This window comes from Polypterus senegalus, chromosome 9, assembly GCF_016835505.1.
Source record: "Polypterus senegalus isolate Bchr_013 chromosome 9, ASM1683550v1, whole genome shotgun sequence".
NCBI classification, from domain to species: domain Eukaryota; kingdom Metazoa; phylum Chordata; class Cladistia; order Polypteriformes; family Polypteridae; genus Polypterus; species Polypterus senegalus.
Genome location: NC_053162.1, coordinates 80888932 through 80915734, shown reverse-complemented (window position 1 = coordinate 80915734; position 26803 = coordinate 80888932). Strand labels below are relative to the sequence as shown.

Below are 26803 nucleotides of genomic sequence, written 5' to 3'. Positions count from 1 at the left end.
TATGTTATTATTGATATTGAGCACTGCACCAATATCCTTTACAAAACTAATAATATAACAATGCATTAAAACTCATTTAAATGTCCTCCATACTCTACTGAAGCGGTTTTGATGTTCTCATTAAAAGCTGCTGAAATGAATAGGCTACTTCTTATACATCATGGCTGTGTTTACAGTGCAAAGACAATGACATTTACAAGCTGCCATTCTGCATGCCATATGAAGAGATAAAAGATACCACAAACCCTGCCACCAAGAATTTACAACACTGAAACCAAAACAGCCAAAGTAAAGTACTTGACAATACTGCTTACACTTCATAAAAATATATAACTCCTGAAATCCCTAGACGTTGCATGTATAAATAATAGAAAACATTAAAACATTTACTGGATTATTAAACGTTTTGTGGAATATTCTTTCTATCAGTAGCTGATACTGAATTTCCTAGAATTTAACTCCCCGTGTGTTTTTGCAGTTTAAAATTTTCTTTATTCAGAAACTATATTGATTCCAACGTGATTATTTATGACACTGAGCAATTGCTGCTTTTTAACATTTTTCATTATTTTTTGAAAAGACACATTCTTGAAATTGCCTCTTAAAATACAATTTAGTGGTTAAACTGTGATGACAACCTAAGAATGTTCAAATAACATATTTAAATACTTGAACACTTGCAGATTCTGTTCATTTTAGTATTTGGAAGGGTAGTAATGTTGGCAGTTAGTAAAACTACAATATGCAGCCTAACATTAAATTGATTTATCCTTCCCTTTTCTCTTATTTTTTGTATTCTACCTAGTATTGCATAGTGCAATAGTTTCATGGCAGCGATAAGTGCTCAGTTTCCTTTCCCTGATTTTGTGAAGTCTGTTAATGCTGATGGGATGGTACTGACACACTTGACATGAGGTTTACATCCAGCTACATATCATATATGTACTTTAAATAATGCCACCAATGATAAGAATAACAGTCAGAAATTTGACAATACACAAAAACAACTAAATACCCCCATACAAACATACACACACACAAGGAGGGGTCTTTTAGATAAGGTCTATGTGTTCCTGTACTTGAGAACATTTAATATTAATTTTAACTTTTAAGTGTACAGCATAACCTCTACTCAAAATAGAACATTTTACCATAGCACTTTTTCCGTAATTTTTTTCTCAAATGAATAAGGTTCCAAAAATCTGTGTCTTCTAATTCAGTCCAAGTCTCTGGGTTCCATTTTAACTTAAGCTAAACCAAGAAAATGTGGAAAATGGTGGTTTAAGATCAGGGTGTCCAGCATCCTGGGTTAGAATCCCATACAGAATGACATGTGTAAGGAATTTGTACATTCTCAGTGTGTCTGGATCAGTTTTCATCTGGGCAATCCACTTTTCTTCCCACATCCCCAAAGACATGTCGTTTAATTCCAGATTGGCCAATGTGTTAATATGAGTGTCACAGCCTAGAATTAACAAGCACGCTCTCTAGCACAGTTTTATACTTGTGCTTAGTGTGACCCTATATTGGATTAAGCACACCTGAGATTATTACTTTATATCACTCTGGAAAATAAACTGTGGACCACCAGGCTGGCACTGCCAGCTGAACCCGACCCAGACACACATGGGACTCTATTTCAATGTACACTAGGTTTATTTTCTCTTTTTTCCCTTGTGGGAAACGCCTTCCCCGTTCCCCACAAGTATAACACAGTTGAGGCACAGCACAAATAATTACTCCCTTCTTTTACTCTTTTCCTTCTTTCCTCCTTCAGTCCTCGGGTCAAGCTTTGTTGCTCCTCCTCCCAACTCTGGATCTCCAAGTAGTGCCTGCTGGCTCCTTTTATAATGCACCCAGAAGTGCTCCAGGTGCTTGATTACTCATTTCTGGCAGCACTTCCAGGTGTGGCAGAAGAACTGCCCATAAGGGCTCAGCAGCTCCTGCTGCAGCACCCCCTGACGGTGCCTGCGGATCCCAACAGGGCTGCATGGGAGTTGGGAGTTGGAGTTTTACGGTTGCCATCTAGTGTCCCGGGCAAGGTAATGCTCTGGCCACACTTGGAGGCATCCCAGCTGGGCAAGAGCCTCAGCCGCACGCTACAAACACATTAAAGAATGTGGCTGGCTTGGAAACAAAGCTCATGATAAACAAGTAGATTGGTGAGCAGGAAACAAGTACAAACCACCACCAAATAGCAGATTTTAAAAAAGATTACATTAAATAATAAATTTACTGGGACAGACAGCATTTTACCACTAGTGTAAGAGACAAAAGAAGTAATTAATAAGGATATTCCTGTAGTCACTTTAGAAATGCCTGATGACTAGAAAGTTGCAAAAGTCCACAAGCAAGATTACAAAATAAATATAAGAAATTACAGGCCAATAAGCCTAGTAATTTTATATTATAATTACTATAATTAGAAATAAATTGGAAGACTATTTACTGTATATGAAAATAATAAACCTAAGTTAAATAATAATTTAAGCAATAGGAAGTATTAATTTATAGTCATTATAATCTTGAATCTTGACAATCTTTAAAAAGTATCTGCAGGAATTATTGGGATAGTTATTAGTTAACCACATGCACTTGATGGACTGAATGATCTCCTCTCATTTATCAAACTTGTAATTTTCTTAGGTTGTTGGGAAAATACAATATGGGTTGTAACATATACAAAGGAGCCATCTGCATGAGAATGTCTCTTGTGCCAAAGAAAAGGAGCTAATCAAAGTGAAATGGATAATAAAGAGTCATTTCAAAGCATTGTTGCAGTGAAATAGAGAGAATAAATTATTGTCATTTTACATTTGGACACTCTATTCTATGTGAAACATTAGGATTCTTTACCTTTTTCAAATGATTTGTCTGCATATTTAAGATGCTGTCATGAAGTGATTTTCAGTCAACAAAAGGTTGCAAGGAGCAGCTAAGAACTGTTGATCAAAAGAAAAAGAAGAGACCCCTACACAGGACAGAGCCACTATTAGAGCTGGAAAGGTTTTGCTCATACCAATGTAGGAGGACATTGACAACTAGGGCTGGTGCAAATTCAGATCAGAGACAAGAGGGGCAGAGATGAAACCTGGGGCATGCGTTGTTCTATCAAAATGTTAAAGTGCATGCAACTCAGAAGATGACAAGAATGCTGACCCTCTAAGAAGGAAGGAAGAGAAAGGTAGAGACTAAGGCCCAGATAGGCAGGTCATAGCTCGCAAGACCTCCCAGTTGACTTGTGCCAGCCAATGACAACTAGTTAGAAAAATACATCCAGGCTATCTAGTTAAAGGTTACTCTATGGAGGACTGGCAATGATCCAGTACTCCCCTGCCTACTGATGGACTGTAGAGCATTGTGCATTTAATGAATGAAGAAGCCAGACTACTGACTTAAAGAGGCAGCTCTGGAAGATCAACAGAAGGTTAGGAGTATAGGGACACTTGGAATGGCTAGACAGAGATCTAGTCTGATGTGTATGGTGCAAAAATGGGACCATCACTAACTACAAATGTAATTTCCAGTTTTGGCTGGTAATAACCCTGGTGAGGGATTTAAAGCCACATCATGACTAAAGGTACAATTAACTATAAAGTGAGGAGCGTGGTGAGGTGAAAGGTTAACTGGATGGAGAAACAGAAGTTAGTGTCATAAGAAAGTGAGAGAGAGATGGGATATGAGAAGAGAATCCTTCTATTTGTTTGACAGGTGGACATATCCATACACCACCCCACCAGATAGGCAGAAGTACCTGCTGTTTCAATGAGGCATTCCACCACTCCACCAGACAGCACAGTATCACATTAACCACTGATATTGAAGCTTGCTATAATGAAAACCATTCACCACTGCATTTGACCCTGCAGGATTCATGCTGTCCATTCTTTAATAAAAGTGATGTACGGTAATTTAAGTGCAAATGAGTAAAAGTGCTATATTTTCTCTTCACAACATACCTACTGCAAAAAAGCTAAAAAAAAAATACAGAACATCTTATGAAGATCAAGAACTCTTACATCCTGAGTGCCTTGCTTTTTTTCTCTTGAAATTGTCTCAAATAGATATATTAGTCTGATGAGATAAACTGCTGTTTGGTATTCAATTAAAAAAAAAAGAAATATACAAGTACATATTTTTAGAAGCAGCCTTCTTTATCTATGTAAACACATTACTTGTAGACCTCATGAGAACTAGTAGCAGAAAGCAGTCTTTCTTCCCATGGCTTCCATGCATCTGTAAAGGCTGTAAATGTGTACCGTGTGCATGCAGTATCACAGAGGAATAAAGCATTAATTCTCCCATCGCTCACATACTGTAGGAGGGCATCTATATCTGCGGTACAGGATCTATATCTACCTCAAAAATAAAGACCTTTGGTCACTGGATAAAATTAAACTGGGTTATGTGGAAGGAAGACAAACAGCAAAGAAAGCTAAAAAAAGTTACAAATTACAACATGTAAAGTGAAAAACATGTGCCATCAAATGTTGCTACTTCATAGAGGTAATCAGAGATATTAAGATAACCTGTGCATGGTTTAGATAGATTTATTCATCTTTTTACAGAAGCTTTTTAATTCATAAATAGGTAGTACCCGACCGGGACGCCTTCACGCTGGAAGGTATCAAGACAATTACTTCCCCCAAAGCTCTGGGTGGCAGCCCCCCTGGGTTGCAGCAGTGCCTCAGACTCCCGCAGGGCTCCATGGGAGCTGGAGTATGATACAGCCCTGTTGGGATCCATGAGCGTCGCCAGGGGGTGCTGTAGCTACTGCTGAGCCCTTATTGGCAGCTCTTTTGACACACCCAGAAGTGCTGCCAGAAGTCAGTCAACAAACACATGGAGCACTTCCAGGTCTCTTATAAAAGGAGCCAGCAGCCACTATTCCGGGAGCCAGTGTCAGGAGGAGGTAGACGAAGCTTGCTGTACTTGTGGGAAATGGGGGAAGGCATTTCCCACGAGGAAAAGGAAAAAAAGTAAACCCGTCTGCTCGTACTTGTGCCTCAGCGTCTCTCTGTGTCGGGGTTGGGCAAGAGGAGCGCCCTCTGCAGGCCACAGTAGATAAATAAAACAAATAAATAAATATACACATTCACACACTACAGTCTGAACACACATATCAGAATGCCTAAAAACCAAGAAATATTAAAAGAAAAAAAAAAACTTCTGACTTGGCAGTCTCAGTCACAGTGAGGAATTATGCAGACATGTTGTTGTAGGTATAAAGGAGCCCCAGTCTTGACACACTTCTACTGAAAAATTAGTTGGCTGAAAGTTCTTAGTGTTAGAGTGTCAGAGAGAGAATGTGTAGCATTGTTCATAATGGCACTCAATGTTGTTTGAATTCTGTGCTTTGCTACTACCTAAAGGGAGTCCAGAATTTGTCCCATAACTGAGCCTGCTCTTTACATTATTCCGATGATTTGGTAGGCCTCTCTTTTGAGTGATGTTACCAGCCCAGCACACCACAGTGTAGAAAATCACACTGGCCATCACAGAGTTGCAGAAGATGTGACGGATTTCACGTCCCACATTAACACTGGAATTACCAGAGCCAACGAAAAAACTCGTAAATCCGGCCAACCTTAAATCCCTTTGCACCTTTCTGTCAGCCTCTTTTGTCTTGTAAATGTGTCAATATGCCCAAGCAGCAAACAGTCTACTATACCATTCCCCCACCAGCTCAGAATGACCAAGAAGTTCTCCCAGTTCCTGCCTTGATTGATTACCTTGGAGTGAGCTACCTAGAATTGTAAGGGGAAATAATTTGATGTGTGTTTTATGTCTACAACAATCTATGTAAACACATTGTTAAAACAGAAATGTTTTTCATGTTTTAGTAATAAATGACAAAATGTAGACATGAACTGTATAATGTTTGAAGGCTGATGGCCAAATATCAAATAAACACTTTCACAAAAGGTGCAAAAACAATATGACAGCTTCCGTGGTGCTGTGGCTAGAACTGCTGACTTACTGTATAATCTGGAGGTCATGAGTTTGAAACTAGCTGCCTGGCAAATTTATCATTTTGAGAAGTGAGCTGCTCTTATTGTTAATATTATACAATAAAAACATACATTTGATTTGTGTCTGTAACAGCCGGTGTAAATATAAAATACTTGTAAAAGTTAGCATTTTTTTCCACTTTTATTCCCTCAGTCATGATCACGATACAACACTCATCCCAGATCTGACGTGGTTACTTTTTATCTGAAACTGGGAATGACTGTAGATGTGAGTGGTGTTTTGAGAAAATTGAAATGGGAATTCTCTGATCTGGAGGGATGAAGGCTGACACACAAACGCTGGTGAATCTGCCTTCTTCGTATCTCACCGTCATTTGAATTTTTTCTTATTCAGTTTTATTGATTTTATTAGTATGCACCTTATGGTCCATGATGTCAAAGCCACACTGACAAAAAACAGAGACATAGGTATATATGATATTTGAAATAACTCATTTTATGACCTGTAAAACAATGTGACACTGTTGCAACATTATTCATATTATTCATATTCATTCACATGCTTTCTTGTGCTTGTAATCAGTGACCGCATTTTTTTTTTCCGATCAAGTCCATGCAGTCTCCACGGTGCACGGTGCTGTTTCTTTGTACTCCAGGACATGCAGAGTAGAGAATAGTACAGTGTTCAATTCCGCGCTATATGCAATCATCAGATTCAAATGTTAATAGTTCCTACACACCCAAGGACCATCCTTTCTACATTTACGACATGTATATCTGTTGCAATGTACACAATTTTCTCTGGGCTGTGGTTACTATTACACTGAAGGGGCTGAGGGAAGCAGTGATCTTGAAATAGAAGCTTGTCGATGTTGCAGCCTCTTTTGCTTTATCCATCGCTTTTTCTTGTAAGAAGCGACAACGAAGCTCCTCTGCAAGGTAAGCCATGAACACTCTTCTTTTCTCAGTGGCCCCCGTGCATGCATTGTACAGTACATGCGCGTTGATTGCCGCTAAGTCAAGCGTGTTATAGCATAAGCAACCGGCCACCCGCGTGCTCCTGCTCACACTGAATAAGCTTACGCCTTCTGCTGCACAATGTCAATGCAGCACCAGGCAGAAAAGAAAGAAACAAATATATGTGACATTTTGAAAAAATCATTTTATGACCTGAATAGTACCAATCAGAAAACATCATTGCACTAATGCAATATCATTTGAACTCGAACAGCGTCAGATTGGGTTTGAATCAATACTGGCACTGAAAGTTATAGTCAGGTCAGGGAGAGCATGAACATGACTGAGACAATAAAACTGAAATAAGCAAACTTTTAGAAATACCATACATTTACAGCTGATCTGACGATAAACTGAGACGTTGGGAATGCAACCTTTTAATTAGATTTTCAAGCAACAGTATATAAAAAATACTCCTTTTACTGTACGTTTGTGGAAAATACGATGTAATTAAACTCAAAATGTATTTCATACACATTTATTTTGGCTTAGATTATCCAAAATTGTACTTGATTTACATTGTAAATTCTGCAATCAGGCACCTGATTCTTTAGGACATATGTTTTGGGATGTGTCCCATGCTAAACCTTCTTGGGCTAAAATTGTCTTTTATCTTTCAGAGAGTTTTGGATGTACAATAATCTTTAAGCCTCTAAGAGCACTACTTAATAAACAGTCTAATATGATAACTTACATTGCATTGTTAGCATTTCACTTAATTTTAGCACTTAATTTTAATGTTAGCATTTCACTAAATCAACTACCAATAACACAGTGGGAAAAGTACACAATATTTTAATTAATCAGGAAAAGTCAAATTCAGTTAATTTAGTACTATTCAAAAATTATTAAAAATATGGCAGACATTTATTGTTTTTCTTAACTATTTAAGCAGGTTGAAACTCTGCCAACCTTTACAGTGCCTCAGCGTTTATGAGATTTACTTTACATCAAATTGTTTAATGCCTTGAACTCTAGGTGGCCGAGAAGGGGATGTCAGATTTGGAATTCATTTGTTGTATTGCAATGCATAAAACTGCTAAACATATTATTATTTCGGATTAATTTTAATGTCATTGGGTGTCAAACATGATATTAAAATATGACGATTTATTTGGAAAAAATATGTTTAGAAAACTTAAAGTATTTCATTTTGTACATACAATTATACATGTAGCAACCCAACATTTTCTGCACAAGCTTATTAATGACTGGTTAACGATTTGCATGCTATACTCACCGAGGAATTAGTAGTGTGTCGCAGAAAACGGACAACTTTATTGTCTGATGCAGGGCAAGCCAAAGCCAGATAGCGATTGCGGAATGTCCCATAGATTTTCAGATGAAATCCTGGTTTTACAGAGGTATGCTGAGAGCTTTGAGCATCTTTTCCTTCTAGGAAAAAGTCAATTCCATAGGCAGATAGATCAAAGTAAAGGCCATGTGCTCGTATTTCAGGAGTGGGAACCTAATTTAGAAACAAGAAGAGAAAATCACATAGGCTGTAAACTCTTGATTTATTTGTTTTTACTATGTGTGGGTGGCATTTACAACATATTCATATGGACATATCCTTGCACTGCTTCAGAGGAGAAGGAAGTCATATCTACAGATTTAGTAGTTCTTCATAACACTTCTTCAACCCCTTGATAATATTCCTCAATTGAAGTAAATGCTTACCAACCCTTCCTGAAAGCAGTTTGGGAAATATCTTGCCTATCCTTACCAAGTCATTAAATTGTCTCCAAGCTCCTCCTCAAGGCCATCAGAAAGTCTTTCTACATAACCTTACCAAACTCCACCCAAACATAAGCCTTTGCTTTGGCCACTGCTTCATCTGCTCCCTTATTGCCATTCACTCAGATCTACAGAACGTTCTGGTAATACATCATGGAAGGCCTCTTTGTTCAACTTTACACCTTAATGTTGGTGCTCACCATGGGGGGACAGATGGGGTTTGGACATGTTTCACAGATATATATATTGTGAACATTCCAGCCCGGATCACAGACAGACGTTAACACTAGAATTACCAGAGCCTACGAAAAAACTTGTAATTCCGTCCCACCTTAAACTGCTTCTTAAATCCCTTCACACCTCTCCGCCAGCGTCCTTTGTCTTCTAAATGTGCTGATAAAGAGAAGCTAGGAGCAGCCGGCTATTCCATCCCCCCACCAATTTAGAACGTGCACGAACTTCTCTCAGCTCATGCCTTGATTGAGTATCTGGGAGTGAAGTGGAGTTTTAGAGTGGAAATAATAGATCGTTATTTGGAACACACGCATTTCATGTCTGTTCAGTTTCTACAGTAATCTGTGTCAACACATTGTTAAAACAGAAACGTTTTTTATATTCTAGTGGTAGATGACAAAATGTAGGCATAAACTATATAATGTATGAAGCCTGAAGTCCTAATAGCAAAGAAACAGTTTCACAAAAATAACACAATTGCGCTTTTATTCAAAAATATAACTGCAGAAACAAAAAACCGCCTTAACATGCGACATTGACACCAGTTTACTGTAACTGCCTCCGTGGTTCAATAGACTCAGCCCCCGCTTGGGAATCAAGGGGTCACGAGTTCGATCCTGCGCCCTTCCGTTTTGAGAAGTAAACTGCTCTTAGTCTTACTGTTTTAGAATAAAAGCATACATTTGATTTCAGTCTGTAACAGCCGGTGCAATTTATGATCCTTGTAAAGGTTAGCTTTTTTTTTATTCACTTTTCATTCTCTCAGTCGCGCTCAGAATCAATCCATACAACCCCATCTGACACGGCTGTTTTCACTAAAGACGCGCTATAGCTCTGCAGTGTACCACGATGCATACTAACGCCAAACACCCCCAGCCCCGGTTCTGACACACAAACGCTGGCGAAGCTGCCTTCTTCGATCTCACCGTCACTTGCTTTTCTTTTTATTCAGTTTTATTGAGTGTTCCTGCCAGTCCCCGCATGTTGCTGTATGCTGTTTCTTTTGTACTCCAGGACATGCAGAGGAAAGAATGGTAAAGACCAGTAACTTCGGCGCTATATGCAATCATCAGACACTCCCCATCTGCCCGTGTCGCTCAAACACAGGAACATATATTGGTGTAAAAGTATAACAAAAGTGCACTTTTATTCAAGTGCACTTTTTCCATCGCCTTTTCCTGTAAGAAGCAATGTACACACTCTCTATGCTGTGGTTTCTATTACACACCTGAAAGAAAGAGACAATATATGTGAAAATATAATCGCACTAATGCAATATTATTTGAAAACAACAGCGCCAGATCGGGTGTGAATTTATGCAGGAACTGGAAATTCTCTGATGCGGACCTTCCCCCAGGGAAGAAAGTACAGTGTCAGGTGCTCATTCAGTGTAATAGAAACCATAGCACAGAGAGGTGTGTACACGGCAACAAGTACACGTGTCGTAAATGTAGGAAGGACGGTCCTTGGGTGTGTGGGAACTGTTAATATTTGAATGTGATGATTTTATATAGCACGGAATGAAAATCTGCACTTCTTAGCATTGCACCATGCAAGCTGTCGTATCAATCGCCTACTGTAACTTGCTTTCTTTTTCTTGGTTATACAGGTAGTTTTGAATAAAAGTGCACTTGTTTTGTTTGCGAAATGAAGTGTCTGCGTGCACTTTTCGTGGCATTACACGTGTATTTTTTGAGCATGCCCGTTTGAGCAGTATAAAAGTATTGAAAAGTATAACAAAACAACGGGCAGATGGGGAGTGTCTGATGATTGCATATAGCGAACTTACTGCTCTTTACTATTCTCTCCTCTGCGTGCCCTGGAGTACAAAAGAAACAGAATACAGACGCGCTATAGCTCTGCGTTGTACCACGATGCATACTAACGCCCCCACCGGTTCTGACACACAGGCGCTGGCGAAGCTGCCTTCTTCGTATCTCACCGTCACTTGATTTTCTTTTTATTCAGTTTTATTGAGTGTTCCTGCCAGTCCCCGCATGTTGCTGTATGCTGGATATGTTCACATGTATTGTCTCTTTCTTTCAGGTGTGTAATAGAAACCACAGCATAGAGAGAAGTGTGTACATTGCTTCTTACAGGAAAAGGCGATGGAAAAAGTGCACTTGAATAAAAGTGCACTTTTGTTATACTTTTACACCAATATATGTTCCTGTGTTTGAACGACACGGGCAGATGGGGAGTGTCTGATGATTGCATATAGCGCCGAAGTTACTGGTCTTTACCATTCTTTCCTCTGCATGTCCTGGAGTACAAAAGAAAAAGCATACAGCAACATGCGGGGACACTCAATAAAACTGAATAAAAAGAAAAGCAAGTGACGGTGAGATACGAAGAAGGCAGCTTCGCCAGCGTTTGTGTGTCAGAACCCGGGGGGTGGGGTGGGGGGGTTTGTTTGGCGTTAGTATGCATCGTGGTACACTGCAGAGCTATAGCGCGTGTTTAGTGAAAACAGCCGTGTCAGATGGGGTTGTATGGATTGATTCTGAACGCGACTGAGTGAATGAAAAGTGAATAAAAAAAAGCTAACCTTTACAAGGATCATAAATTGCACCTGCTGTTATAGACTGAAATCAAATGTATGCTTTTATTCTAAAATAGTAAGAATAAGAGCAGTTTACTTCTCAAAACGGAGGGGCAGGATCAAACTCGTGACCCCTTGATTCCCAAGCGGGGGCTGAGTCTATTGAACCACGGAGGCAGTTACAGTAAACTGGTGTCAATGTCGCATGTTAAGGCGGCTTTTGTTTCTGCAGTTATATTTTGAATAAAAGCGCAATTGTGTTATTTTTGTGAAAATGTTTCTTTGCTATTTGGACTTCAGGCTTCATACATTATATAGTTTATGCCTACATTTTGTCATCTACTACTTGAATATAAAAACGTTTCTGTTTTAACAACGTGTTGACACAGATTACTGTAGAAACGGAACAGACATGAAATGCGTGTGTTCCAAACAACGATCTATTATTTCCACTCTAAAACTCCACTTCACTCCCAGATACTCAATCAAGGCATGAGCTGAGAGAAGTTCGTGCACGTTCTAAATTGGTGGGGGATGGAATAGCCGGCTGCTCCTAGCTTCTCTTTATCAGCACATTTAGAGACAAAGGCGCTGGCGGAGAGGTGTGAAGGGATTTAAGAAGCAGTTTAAGGTGGGACGGAATTACGAGTTTTTTCATAGGCTCTGGTAATTCTAGTGTTAAGGACACAAGTACCAAAGCACTCATTATTGTATTATTCTATTTACAAAGTTCCAACAAGCACCAACACATTTTACTTTTCTCACTTTGTTTTCTTTTTCTTTCTTTCTTTCTTTCTTTCTTTCTTTCTTTCTTTCTTTCTTTCTCCTCCACTCTCCCTCTGGCAAGCATACTCCTCCCCCTCCCGACTCTGCCTCTTCAATAGAGTGAGGCAGCTCCACTTATTCAGGTCCCGGGAGTGTTCCAGGTGACTCATCAGTATTACCTGGAATCACTGCCAGGTGCGCTGGAGGTCCTCTATAGAGATCTGCAGCTCCCCCTGGTGGCCCCCATGGAACCCAACAGGGCTTCACCAAACTCCAGCTCCAAGCATGCCCTGCGGGAATCTGTAGTGCCACAGCCATTCAGGAGGGCTGCCCTCTAGTGTCCAAGGGAAGGTGTTGCCTCTCCAAGGCCCTCTCCCCTGGTCCTCCCACTCTGTTGGCATTCCAACACTGGGACACTGGGGTCTGTGAAGCATGTCCAAACCCCACTTATATATTATATGTATTTTTGAATTTTTATATTAATTTTTTTTTCACTATTGCTGTCTTTGCGTTAATGGATTTGAAATGTAATTGCTGTGGCAAAACCATTAATTATATTCAACTTTTATAATCAACTTTTATTTTGAATTGTGGGCTTTAACTACTTAAAATGTACACCAATCCATTAGTATTTGTAATCTCTCTCTTTAAAAATTACTCTGTTATATTTGCATCCAAAGTTCACTGTCCATATAGAATCTGTCATATTCTGAATCTGCATCTAAAAAAATGTAAAGAGAAACGTTAAATTGGAAAAGATGAAAAGTGCAGGTAGTCATTATTAAATGAAAAGTGTTTAGAAAGAAAATTGACAAGAAGAGTGACAATGCCTCAACATCTCCTTCTATCGCTACCCAAATGCAGTTCAGATTTTCAATAAGTAAACCATTCTTTTAAAATTGCCTTATTTTATTTTGCTGAGAATTATTATCCATAATGTTTATTTATATCACAGTACCTGACCATTCCAGTGTACAAGGAAATGTAAATGCTTTCCGAAATGGAAGAAAACCATTGTGTTAATTTTTGTACTGCAACTAAACAAGCACACTATGAAGTGTTTAACAAGCAAGTGATTTATGTTTTAGATGTTTATATTATTCAGAGGAGCCCATGTAGGACTGTACATTCCAGTGTTTCCTAGTGTGTGAACACTTTATTTAACCCAGTCAGTAACTGACTTCTATTGGCACAACAACAGTTCAAGAACAGATTTGGTCAGTTGCTTGCATCACAGTACAATACACAAAATGTTGTGACCTCTTTAGAACAAACACTGAAAGGAAGGGACTATTTATATTGATTTGCATATTCAAATATGCAAAATTCTGGGAGTCAGGGTGGGGCTGTAAACGTGTGCACATATGTTAAATTTCATTTTCACTGGGATTTATAAAGGGGAAGTGAGTGGAACTTGGCATACAGACAGTTTTATGCATCTGGATTTTTTGTGCATATGCAGATTTCCAGGTTTGTCCATACACCAAGTTTTAGTGTGAAATGTATGCACAGCATTATACAGGGTGGTCCAGATCTAATTATGCAAATCCAGATCATCTGGATGACTTTGATTTATGTGGGGACGTTTCCAGTTCAACATGAAAACAATTCTTCATGTCATCTGTTCGCACACTTCTTGATGGTCCGGGATTTTTCAGGTGATTTTCTATGTAATAAACTTAATAAGTTAAAGTGTAATGAAAATTGCATAATTAGTTCTGGACCACCCTATACATGAGGCACCAGGTGTCAGTAAAATTATGAACATGTGGCTTGGCTTTAAAAAAGCCGTCTGCAACCTGACAGGGCTTGAGCAGTTTTGCAAAGAATGGGCGAAAACTGCTGTGTCCAGTTGTGCAAAGCTGATAGAAATCTATCCACAGAGACTCAAGGCTGTAATGGTTGTCAAAGGTGCATCCACTAAATACTAACTTGAAGGGCTGAATATTTACACAATTGTTTGGGGTTTTATAATTGTTTAATTAATTTAGCTCACTCTGCAGAGATCTGTTTTCACTTTGTCATTAAAGAGACTTTTTTTTCTGTTGATCAACATCAGAAAAGCCAAATTAAATTCTAGTCTAGTTCTTGCAGCTTTTGATCATCGCACCTATAGCCTAGATACTAGCTCCCTAGTGAAACCTTGCTAAAACAGCCTAGCCTCAATCACAAAGGATGCCCTGGCTCCTAATCTCACAGCCTAACATCTATGGCTGATTGCTTTGGTTGCTGGGTAACAATCTGCTATCTTATATCTCCTAGATTATATCAGATTCTAGTACAAAGGAAAGTGCATTAACAAAGGGGTGATACTTCCTAGAAACTTTGTTTCCATACAAATTCATTTTGTGACATTTCACTCTTGACTTTGGTTCAAGATTAGCCTGTAACATTCCATGTTACCTCTTTATATACTTTAAATGATAGACTGGATACTAGTTTGTTCTTTATTTTTTGTCTCTAAATTCAGGCACATTATTGCTGTAGAAGTCAATACTCATAACCATGGTAAACTGTGTCAACTGTAATCTTGGCACTGGAGACTAGAATGAAATTTTGGGTTATTCTTATAGGCCGATAATCACACATTTAGCATGTTTAAGACATGACACTTTATCTCATCTGCAGCTTAGCTTCTGATTCCCAGTCCTCCTTTTGGAGTCTAGCATCTTACTTTATCATTCATTCAGCTAAGCCACCACAACCACCTCCATGCTTAATTCTGCATCCATATGTTTGCTTGTTTCTATTGTCATTTCATTGCAGTTTTATGAAGCTTTGAATTGTTAGTCTCAGTTTCTGCAGCCTTGGAATACCATTCTTTTAGCAGCACTAGAGAAAGTCCACGGAAAAAAACAATGATTATTCAAGTACTGTGAGATATGAGATGTAAGGAAAAACTCAAGGAGTTGAGCCTTTTCAGTTTAAGTAAAAAGAGATTAAAAGGTGGAATGACTGAAGTGTTTAAAATTATGAAGGAAATAAGCATGGTTGATGCCAGCTCTGACTGTAAAATAAGCCATTCGCCAGGATCATTTGGACACAGATGGAAACTTGTAGAAAGATTTGGATAAATATTAGAAAGAGTTTCTACCCAAGGATAACCATAGATATGTTACCAAGTAGTGTTGTAGATAGTAGTATACTTCAGAGACTTTGATTGTTGACTTGATGTCATTTTGGAGAAATTAGATGAATGAGATTGATGAGCTTTGTTGTTCCAAATGCCCTATATACATCAAAATTGCTTTAACATTTTAATTTCTTGTTTTATCCTAATTGCCATCCTGTACACTCTCATATCCTGGTTTGTGCTATTTATAATTTTGCTAAAAATCTATTTACATTCTTTTTGTGTCTTCATTATGATTAGATTTGCTCTCTGACTCTAATTTTGCTCTGTGTTGTTACTACTTTTTCTTCTTATTGGTTTTCTTCTTAAATGGCCTATCTTGGCTATTCCCTTTCTGTCTGTCTTTATAATCCGTCCAGGATTCTTCCTGTGATCTTTTTAGAATACTTCATACTTATGCATAATAATTTAATACCCTAGCTTTTTAAATATATTGCCATGGTAAATAAGGTGATTGGTTTCAAATTTTACCAGTTTTCACTTGATGCTTAGTTTTGGTTTTCTTCATGGTGTGATAGCAGGGGTTGCAGTTGCCCCGTGAAACCCACAGACAACACGTCCAGACACCAGGTAAAATAAAGAAATGAATTTAATATTTCTTCAATTGTGCACAAAGCACCTCCACCTCTACAATACTCAATTATTAAATCAATAATAATAATAATAATAATAAACACAATAACCAATAACAATAAATCCTCCTCTCCACCCAGCAGCTCCATCACACTTTGTCCCAACTCCGGCTCAGTCTGCTGGGTTTTGCATAGTCCTTTTGAAAGTCCTTGATCCGGAAGTGCTTCTGTTCCTCAGTCCATGTGATTTCATAGCACTTCCGGGTCAGATGAAAACTTTTTCTTTTCTTCAGCCCGGAAGTACTTTAGTTCTTCCATCCCCGTGACTTGTAAGTACTTCTGGGCTATAATAGAAACAATGTTCATGTCTCCCTACAGCGTCCCCTGGCGGCCGCCCACGGTATCCAGCAGGGCTGTGAAGCTGAACTCCATGGTCCATGATGCCCTGCTGGAATCCGAGACACCTCCATGTTGCAGGGAGGACTCCATCTAGCGGCATGGGGGTATTGGCCAGGATAAACTGCCGGCCATATATCACAATGGGCAATGCTAGAATTTTTTTTTTCATACAAAGCAATCTAAATTTAGGCAGTTTAGGATGTTTTGCTTAGTCCTCTTGCTTAAGGAACTTGCTACAGATTCTATCACTAAAACCCCCTTATTATTTAGAGACATTTCTAAAAAATTGTTTGGTTTCTGCTTTTGCTATGTTCTTACATTAAGTCTGCACCACCATATTTAAATTTGCCACTAGAATGTAACCTTGTGGTGAAGCACATCAGGGGCCCATGGCAGTGCATGGTTTTTATAAATACAGTAAAGCAGATCACAGCCTGTGAGTGTAGGTGTACAGGAGAAAAGGCATGCGGCTGTGGAGAACTTCTTGAAGGAATTGGCTAATTGTGCATTATGTGCACAAATGAAATTAGTGCAGCTCTCCCTCATTGAGTCTCCACAGATTGTTTGGTGCACCTGCACTCTTTTTCTTCTTATTCTTCTTTCAGCTGCTCCTGTTAGGGATTGCCACAGTGGATCATCTTCTTCCATATCTTCCTGTCTTGTGCATCTTGCTCTGTTACAACCATCACCTGCATGTCCTATCTCACCACATCTATAAGCCACAAGGGACGCGCAATCCAGTGTGTTTCTTTGTGTCGGTCCCAAGCCCGGATAAATGGGGAGCGTTTCATCAGGAAGGGCATCCGGTGTAAAAGTTTGCCAGATCAATATGCGGACAACAATACAAATTGGTGCACCTGCACTCATGGAGTATAAAGGGTCTGAGTAGGCAACAAAAGGGGAAGGATGAGAGAGAAACAAAAGAAAGTAAGACTAAGAAAGGATGGAGGTAAAATTGAGATACAGATGAAAAGAGAGATAATGCCAGGATCAGGATTGAGCTGATGTGGTGGAAAGGATGCAAGGCAGTTGGAATGCCTTAGGTGGAGCGAGAAGAGTGTCACTGCAGAGGTGAGGTTGTTCCGGCTGAGCTTTGCGAGCAGCAGAAGCAGCCAATGACTCTAACAGTTGTCATAGGTACCGACATATGCTGAAAGATGATGGAGGGGAAAAGAGTCAAAGACTGCTGAGCAGACCGGTACAGTAAATAGAGAAAACTCGATTGAGAGAGAGAGAGAGATGTGCTGGGGCTCAATAGGCAAAATGGACTGATTAACCAATTCTTGCTTTTAATCTTGATTTTAACCTATCTATACTAATAAAAGGCAAAGCCCTCACTGACTGACTGACTCACTGACTTACTCACTCACTCACTCACTGACTCATCACTAATTCTCCAAGTTCCCGTGTAGGTAGAAGGCTGAAATTTGGCAGGCTCATTCCTTACAGCTTCCTTACAAAAGTTGGGCAGGTTTCATTTCGAAATTCTACGCGTAATGGACATAACTGGAAGCTATTTTTCTCCATTTACTGTAATGGAGTTAAACTCGGGGGAGGAGCTTCATGTGACATCATCACGCCTCCCACATAATCACGTGAACTGACTATCAACGCAGTACGTAGAAAACCTGGAAGAGCTCCAAAAAGCGCTAAAGAAAACATGCATTATATAATTGAGAAGGCAGCGAAACAATAAGAAGCGAGCGAGTGACATATACAACCACATTCATGAGTGCTGCTACTTCGGAAACAAAGCACGGTGTAAACTTAAAGTTTAAATTAAGTTCATAGACAGGCTGCCGCTGGCGTTTGTCATAATCATGGGTAATGCGGGATACAAGTTTAATGAGAGGACGCAGGATATAAACGAGAGTTTTGATCACTTTGTAACTAAGTTAAAATCACAGGTGAAGGGCTGTGCTTATGCAAATTCCGAGAGACTGTATTTGTGGGGCATTGACAGTTAAGGCGGGTGGGGGAGTCACATCATCATCTCCCCTCCCATTCACCTCATTTCGCTCTGAGCTGAGCTCCACAGCTAACACAGTGTTACGGAAGCGAGTTTGTGATGCTGCCACCAAATACTCACAGAAAAATCCACAAGTTAATACACACGCTGTCTCTACAGTTTCTCCACACTGTATCCTCCAGGCACTACTTACAAAAGGTTACATTGACAATCGTGTTACGTTATTTTTAAAATGTTTCCTTTTCTTAGCACAAGCACAGCTGAGAAGCTTCGATGCATGTGCGCCATAACGCGTTAAAAAAATCACACATTTAATCACACTTTGCATTACAAACAAAGGGGAACTTCTGTCAATGCATGATTTCCTGGTACACCGATTACATTGATCAGTGCTTCCCGATTCATTTTACCCTCGCGCCCCCTAGGTTTGAGAAGAAGTATGAAGAAATATGAGGTTAACACAGAAAAATAGATCACCAATTGAAGCTTTATGAATAATCGATTCGCCATCAATAATTGTTTTGGTAAAGCCATACTCAGTGTAATCCTCCTTCAATTTTAGAATTTTTCCGCCACTAGCCATGATTAAATGAACGGTAAAAAAGTAAGAGCGAAGCGAGGGTGACTTATTCAGGCAGGCAGGCAGGCGACAGCTCAATAGCTCGAATTTGGATATAAGTGGGTTCTATTTAGTCGCCAGAAATATCTTTGTTAGGAATGGAAGTTGAATTTAGTCTTTAAATTTCTATGGTGAAGAAAAATTTATGCAATGATGACTAAATTTAACTATATAAAGTCAAAACTTGTATATATAAAGTCATTCCTGAATATATAAAGTCAAAACTTGATTATATAAAGTCAGCGCTGGAATATATAATGTCAAAACTTAAATATATAAAGTCAGCGTCGGAATAAATAAAGTAAGCGCTGCAATATATAAAGTCAAAACTTGAATATATAAAGTCATTCCCGAATATATAAAGTCAAAACTTGAATATATAAAGTCAGCGTCGGAATATACAAAGTCAGAGCTGGAATATCCATCCATTTCCCAACCCGTTGAATCCGACCACAGGGTCACGGGGGTCTGCTGGAGCCAATCCCAGCCAACACTGGGCACAAGGCAGGAACCAATCCTGGGCAGGGTACATGACATGCATCATTTTCAAAACATTAACCGAACAGTGTTTTTTTAATTTATTTTTCTGAATATGTTTTTGTTAACTTACTTCAGTTCAGAGTCGTTTCAATCATATTTTCATATTTTCAAATATATTTTGACTTTGACTTTATATATTCAGGAATGAGTTTATATACTCCGATGTTGACTTTATATAATCAGGAATGACTTTATAAATTCCTACGCTGACTTTATATATTCAACTTTTGACTTTATATATTCAGAAACAAGTTTGACTTTATATATACTGACGCTGACTTTATATATTCAAGTTTTGACTTTATATATTCAGAAACAAGTTTTGACTTTATGTATACCGACGCTGACTTTATATATTCATAAAATCAATGTATTTGCCTGTTTGGCACCCCATAGTATATGTGTGTGTATATATGTACACATGTATGTATATATATATATATATATATATATATATATATATATATATATATATATATATATATATATATATATATATATATATATATATATGCCACCAACACTCATGATAATGACAAAACAATTACATTGTCAATCATGTTACGTTATTATTAAAATGTTTCCTTTTCTTTTTACTTCTCCGCTGCCAAGCGCGGGTATTTTGCTATATATATATATATAGGTAGATAGATAGATAGATAGATATAGATATAGATATGAGAACAACACTCATATCAATGATAAAACAATTACATTAGCAATCATGTTACGTTATTTTTAAAATTTTTCCTTTTCTTTTTCAAAACTTCTTTAACACACTACTTCTCCGCTGCGAAGCGTGGGTATTCTGCTAGTCTATTATAATTATATAGTGATTGATTTTAACTTTCACAAATGCAGGGTTTTTAGGAATTATTTATTTACTTGAGAGAATTTGACACTGCACTTTTGGGACACCTTTTCAATTGTTTGGATTACAAATGCTCTGAGCACCTTTTGCATCTAACTTGTTGTTTGTGTCATCAATGTTATTACTCCATCCTTGGTTATGTCTATTCATCCAGAGAGGAGGCACTGTCACTAACTCCATGTCATTTTCTATTAGCAGTTCCTACACTTTCCAGTTGGATGACACATGACTACTGTTTCTGCCATGAAGCCCTGGCCCTTCCAAGTTGTCACCATAAAAAACTCCAAATCTACTAGAAATGGATGCTCATTTGAGGACCAGCTAAGAAGCAAGATCGATTGATTCGTTCTCTTTATTTTGACTGCCTGAATGCAAACTTGTTTCACGCCCTCATGTGGATTTACTTATGAATTTTTCATTTTCCAGTATTAAATGGGGTTTGTTAGCTGGAACCCCAAACCTTATAATGTTCTTCACTTCTTATTTTCAAATCACTACACATATATGTGTCCTATCTGAATATTATTCTGAAATATTTATCTGTATAGTGTTCTTGAAATGTTCTATAAATAAATACTTATTTTAAAAGTGATATTCTTGAAATAAATGAAATCTGCACACTGTTGACTTCTATATTTAATTCGATGATGTCATTCTTATATTTTAAGTAGGGATTGCATAGAAAAGGGCAAATAGGAATTGTGCAAGTCATAATGCTTATCAGTAGTCGAAAAATAAATATTGGAAACTATCTATGACTACCTATAACCATCTTTGAGCATTGCTTGGCAACCTTAGTAACAGCCTTAGTTCTTCTGACAGAGTGTCAGAATAAGGGGATTTAACTAACTGCTCTTAGGAAAGACTTGTTGACTTTAAATGTAGGTAGTGTAACTTAAAATGTAATTTTCATTTTATTTGTATAAAATGACTAAATATTACTCATAATTTCTAAAAGGAAGTAAATAGTTATACAAGAATGATAAGAGAGATGAGGCATCACCAAAATGAAACTCTGGCAAGTACTTTAATTACACAAAACGCAGCTTCAAGTTGTTCTGAATTGGAATTTCATGATGCTGAATCTAGGGTGTAATATTATTCATTTCATTTTGTGGGGCTATAAGTGCACATTCTATGCACAAGCAAAGGATGCATTAATTATGAACACAGAATGAATGGACATAACCAATAAAAATCAATCCCCTAAAAGCATTTGGAGATTTTTGTTGACATAACATTCCTATCCTCTACATGCTCTCCTGAAGCAAGAATTGGCTAATAAAATATTAGGCTATTGTGTACAAATGTTCAATATAAATCAAGGAGTGTTATTGTCTAAGAAAGGACTAGAGGGAAACTATTTGGAATACTATGAATATTCCTGATCATAAATGACAGAGAAGCAGTATGCAGAAACAACCACTCAAGCATATTGGTGGATTAAAGGTATTTTTCTCGGTTTAGCTTCCTGTACTCCTCCTCCTGCCCACTCCTGATGCAGCCCACAATAGCAGTGTCATCAGCGAACTTTTGCACGTGACAGGACTCCGACTCATATTGTAAGTCTGATATATATGTAATGAACAGGACCGGAGAAAGTACAGTCCCCTGCGGCGCCCCTGTATTGCTGAACACAATGTCAGACCTGCAGTTCCCAAGACGCACATATTGAGGTCTGTCTGTAAGATAGTCCACGATCCATGCCAGGTGTGAGTCTACTCCCATCTCAGTCAGCTTGTCTCTAAGGAGCAGAGGTTGGATGGTGTTGAAGGCGCTAGAGAAGTCCAAAAACATAATACTTACAGCACCACTGCCTCTGTCCAAGTGGGAGAGGTATAGCATATAGATGATGGCATCCTCCGCTCCCACCTTCTCCTGGTATGCAAACTGCAGAGGGTCAAGGGTGTTCACATGCAAAATTATCCATATTCAATATTCAATAATCCAATATTCTCCAAATCACTGACCATGTTAATCTATAACTATCATTTTAAATTAACAATAAAACCAATCATAAAGAACACTGGAGAAAATTAAGACAAGAGTATTTATGAAAGAAACCAGTGCCCATATTTATCAACTGTCTCAGAATTACTACTAGGAGCTGCACTAAATGTAACAGGCCTGTTTATTTAACAGTGGATGATCCAAAGTTGTACTTTCAGAAGAATATGGGAGTTTCTGCTTGCCTTCTTAAACCTTCCCAGACTTGTAAAATGAAATGCGATTGTTCCAGAGGTTCGGGGAATTCAAAGTTCAACTTACCAATGTCACATTGCACTGTCAATTACACTTCCAGCCCTATCTTTAAAGTAATATGCTGATTACTACAACACAGTTTGCATCCATGACCACTTGTGTGTTGATTTTGTGATATAGCTTCAGATATGCCTGCTTATTCACACTTGACGTTTTAGTGTGCGTCATCAATCACACCAACAACTCCAAGAAAAACAGATTTGCATGAATGTAGTGGCTTTAACATTATCTCTTGTGGAGTGGTAGGGAAATGTATGAATCTGTATACTGAATCTGTAATCTGTCACATGTTGTAACTGCTTTCAAAGCTTGGTATGAAATTCTAGAAATGGCTAGTTGTGACATACCCATGGTCTTGCAAAGCTGCATTTTCCTCATGGCCAAAAAAATGCAACCAGCACTTGCATCTTGGCTGAAAGCTCATGAGCTCTATGCATTGATGGAACTATCCTGTGATGTACAAAATCGCTTACGGATACCATTTCTTTTTAGGAGCTCTTTAGCTCTTCTTAGGAGAGCTTCTAAACTCTCAAGCTCTCCTCAGTCCTAGTCAAGTTAGAAGTATATATTTGGAAAACTGATGAAATGCTATAACTCCTACTTCTAAGAGGAGGGTCAGATTTGTGTTACTCTGAGATTTTTGAGCCAGTCAGGCCAATTTTCCTGCTCAGAATCTTGATAAATACCAGCACAGGTCTGTGTCAGGCAAAGAACAGCTGAAATAACTTACAGCTGAAGCTCAGACACTGATGTCTTCTAAAAACACCTAAATCAGATTTACAGACAGCATATCTTCAGCAAATTTAGCTTGATAGGTTATTTTCATTTGTAAAATTCATTATGTTTTTATATTGTGCATACGTATTCAATTATTCTGAATGTAAAATGTCATATTTTATGTTGCACAAAATATACAGGACCCTCATTTTTATTAATATTGCTGGTGTTGGCTTCTTGTTTCTATGATCCTGTACTGGATAAACAGGCTCAGACAGTGGGAGTGCAAATGGATAAATTGTCCATTATCTGATTATCTTCTTCAGAAAAAAAAATATACAGTGCATCCGGAAAGTATTCACAGCCTTATTCCAAAATGGATTAAATTCATTTTTTTCTTCAGAATTCTACACACAACACACCATAATAACAATGTGAAAAAAGTTTACTTGAGGTTTTTGCAAATTTATTAAAAATAAAAAAACTGACAAATCACATGTACATAAGTATTCACAGCCTTTGCTCAATACTTTTTCGATGCACCTTTGGCAGCAATTACAGCCTCAAGTCTTTTTGAATATGATGCCAAAGGCTTGGCACACCTATCCTTGGCCAGTTTCGCCCATTCCTCTTTGCAGCACCTCTCAAGCTCCGTCAGGTTAGATGGGAAGCGTCGGTGCACAGCCATTTTAAGATCTCTCCAGAGATGTTCAATCAGATTCAAGTCTGGGCTCTGGCTGGGCCACTCAAGGACATTCACAGAGCTGTCTTGAAGCCACTCCTTTGATATCTTGGCTGTGTGCTTAGAGTTGTTGTCCTGCTGAAAGATGTACCGTCACCCCAGTCTGAGGTCAAGAGTGCTCTGGAGCAGGTTTTCATCCAGGATGTCTCTGTACATTGCTGCAGTCATCTTTCCCTTTATCCTGACTAGTCTCCCAGTTCCTGCCGCTGAAAAACATCCCCACAGCATGATGCTGCCACCACCATGCTTCACTGTAGGGATGGTATTGGCCTGATGATGAATGGTGCCTGGTTTCCTCCAAACATGACGCCTGGTATTCACACCAAAGAGTTCAATCTTTGTCTCATCAGAATTTTGTTTCTCATTGTCTGATAGTCTTTCAGGTGCCTTTTGGCAAACTCCAGGCGGGCTGCCATGTGCCTTTTACTAAGGAGTGGCTTCTGTCTGGCCACTCTACCATACATGCCTGATTGGTGGATTGCTGCAGAGATGGTTGTCCTTCTGGAAGGTTCTCACTCTCTCCACAGAGGACCTCTGGAGCTCTGACAGAGAGACCATTGGGTTCTTGTTCACCTACCTGACTAAGGCCCTTCTCCCCCGATCGCTCAGTTTAGATGGCCGGCCAGCTCTAGGAAGAGTCCTGGTAGTTTCGAACTTCTTTCACTTACGGATGATGGAGGCCACTGTGCTCATTGGGGCCTTCAAAGCGGCAGAAATTTTTCTGTAACCTTCCCCAGATTTGTGCCCTGAGACAATCCTGTCTCGGAGGTCTACAGACAATTCCTTTGACTTCATGCTTGGTTTATGCTCTGACATGAACTGCCAACTGTGGGACCTGATATAGACAGGTTTGTGCCTTTCCAAATAATGTCCAATCAACTGAATTTACCACAGGTGGACTCCAATTAAGCTGCAGAAACATCTCAAGGATGATCAGGGGAAACAGGATGCACCTGAACTCAATTTTGAGCTTCATGGCAAAGGCTGTGAACACTTATGTACATGTGCTTTCTCAGATTTTTTCTTTTTAATAAATTTGCAAAACTCTCAAGTACACTTTTTCCATGTTGTCATTATGGGGTGTTGTGTGTAGAATTATGAGGAAAAAAATGAATTTAATTCATTTTGGAATAAGGCTGTAACATAACAAAATGTGGAAAAAGTGATGCGCTGTGAATACTTTCAGGATGCACTGTAAATAGTTTGCACAACTCTAATGATATCTTAAACCAAAAATACTGCATCTTTCCTCATAATTACTTTGCAACATAATCACAACCATTCACTTTAATAAGTCTGAGCAGCACCACAGGAGAGTTCATTTATGCAAAATGTGATAGCAAATTAATTGAAATAAACTCTTTAGTTCATTCTATCCCTTGTTCTCTTTGGAATTTATGAATTTCCCAGTGGGGATTAATAAAATATCTATCTATCTATCTATCTATCTATCTATCTATCTATCTATCTATCTATCTATCTAAGAAGTGGGATGTGATAAAAATCGGTACAGTTCACTTTGGTCTGTTCTGTCTGAGCTGTCTCTTGTACCAATACGATAAACGGTACTGACCTTAGGATTACTATTGTTAAAAGGTGATAAAAACCTGCTTTCCACTCCTTGCCTAGACAATTTGTTTAATCAGTATAACTAAGCTTGTAGGCCAATGGTTTCTTTTATTTTTATGTTAAAGTAGTTATTTGTGAGCTGTTTTGCATTATTCATTCTGTTTAAAATTGTATTGCTAACAAATGCAAGAGCTTTAAAGCTGAACAGGTGAATGTATTACAAACAGCTGATTTACAGTTGATTAATGTTGAGCAGAGATCATAATTTACCAACAGTTTGCTAGTAAACTGAAACTAGATCTGCTTAATATCATATGGATAATAGGAACACTATCTGAGTTTGAGGGAGGGGGGTATGAGGTAAAACTAGATTCAAATTACTAAGCCTAAAGCCATATCCCCTACGATGTAACATCTGACTAGATGGAAACGAACCAAATAAAGAGAAGAATTTGCTGTGATATTCTCCAATCACCTGCAGTAAAACTGTGCATATTAAAAAATATCATATAGGCCTGGTGTGAAAAAAACAAAATTTCATCACTTTCAATCACAGAAAATCCATAAACACCATCTCTTATCACAAAATGAAAATTATTTAGAACCACTTTGATCCAAAACTCCATCCTGGACCCAGTTTGTGCTTTCACAATATAATCAGCAAAAGTATGACAGTTTAGTAGTATAAAGAGTATAACTATCTACTGTTCAGATTTTAAAATGAAAAAAAAAACTAACTTTTTGCTATAAGTAATACTGCATTTTACCTATGTTTTCTCTAAGTACTTCAGTTTTCTTCTCCCACATGTCAAAAATGTTGTTCTGGCTCAAGAGATAAATGACTAAGAGTTATAGTTCTCAGAGCCACTTAGTAAAATAAAGAAAAAATATAAACATTATGAGAATTACTTTGTGTGCTTCTTGATACACAATTAAGATAATAGCATCTATCACACACGTGCAAGTAGGAGGAAGCTGAGTGGACCAAATTAAGTTAATTACCCGCCAGGCTAGGGGGTGGCAGGGTGCACTAAACCTACTTCTGTTATCTGCAGGCCAGATAGGGAAAACCTACCTTATTTATCATCAACAACATCACTTCCGGTTCCGGCTTCAAGAATGACATCACTTTCGATTCCAGCC

The 26803-nt window shown here is 38.4% G+C and overlaps 1 protein-coding gene across 1 annotated transcript in view; it reads right to left on the bottom strand.

The window, feature by feature from the left end:
- The window catches only part of si:dkey-234i14.6, a 147763-nt gene that overhangs the window by 47253 nt on the left and 73707 nt on the right, over window positions 1-26803 (bottom strand). Inside the window, exon 3 of the mRNA XM_039763357.1 lies at window positions 8230-8457. Within this exon, the coding sequence (XP_039619291.1) occupies window positions 8230-8457 (228 nt within the window). The remainder of the gene's footprint in view (window positions 1-8229; window positions 8458-26803) is intronic.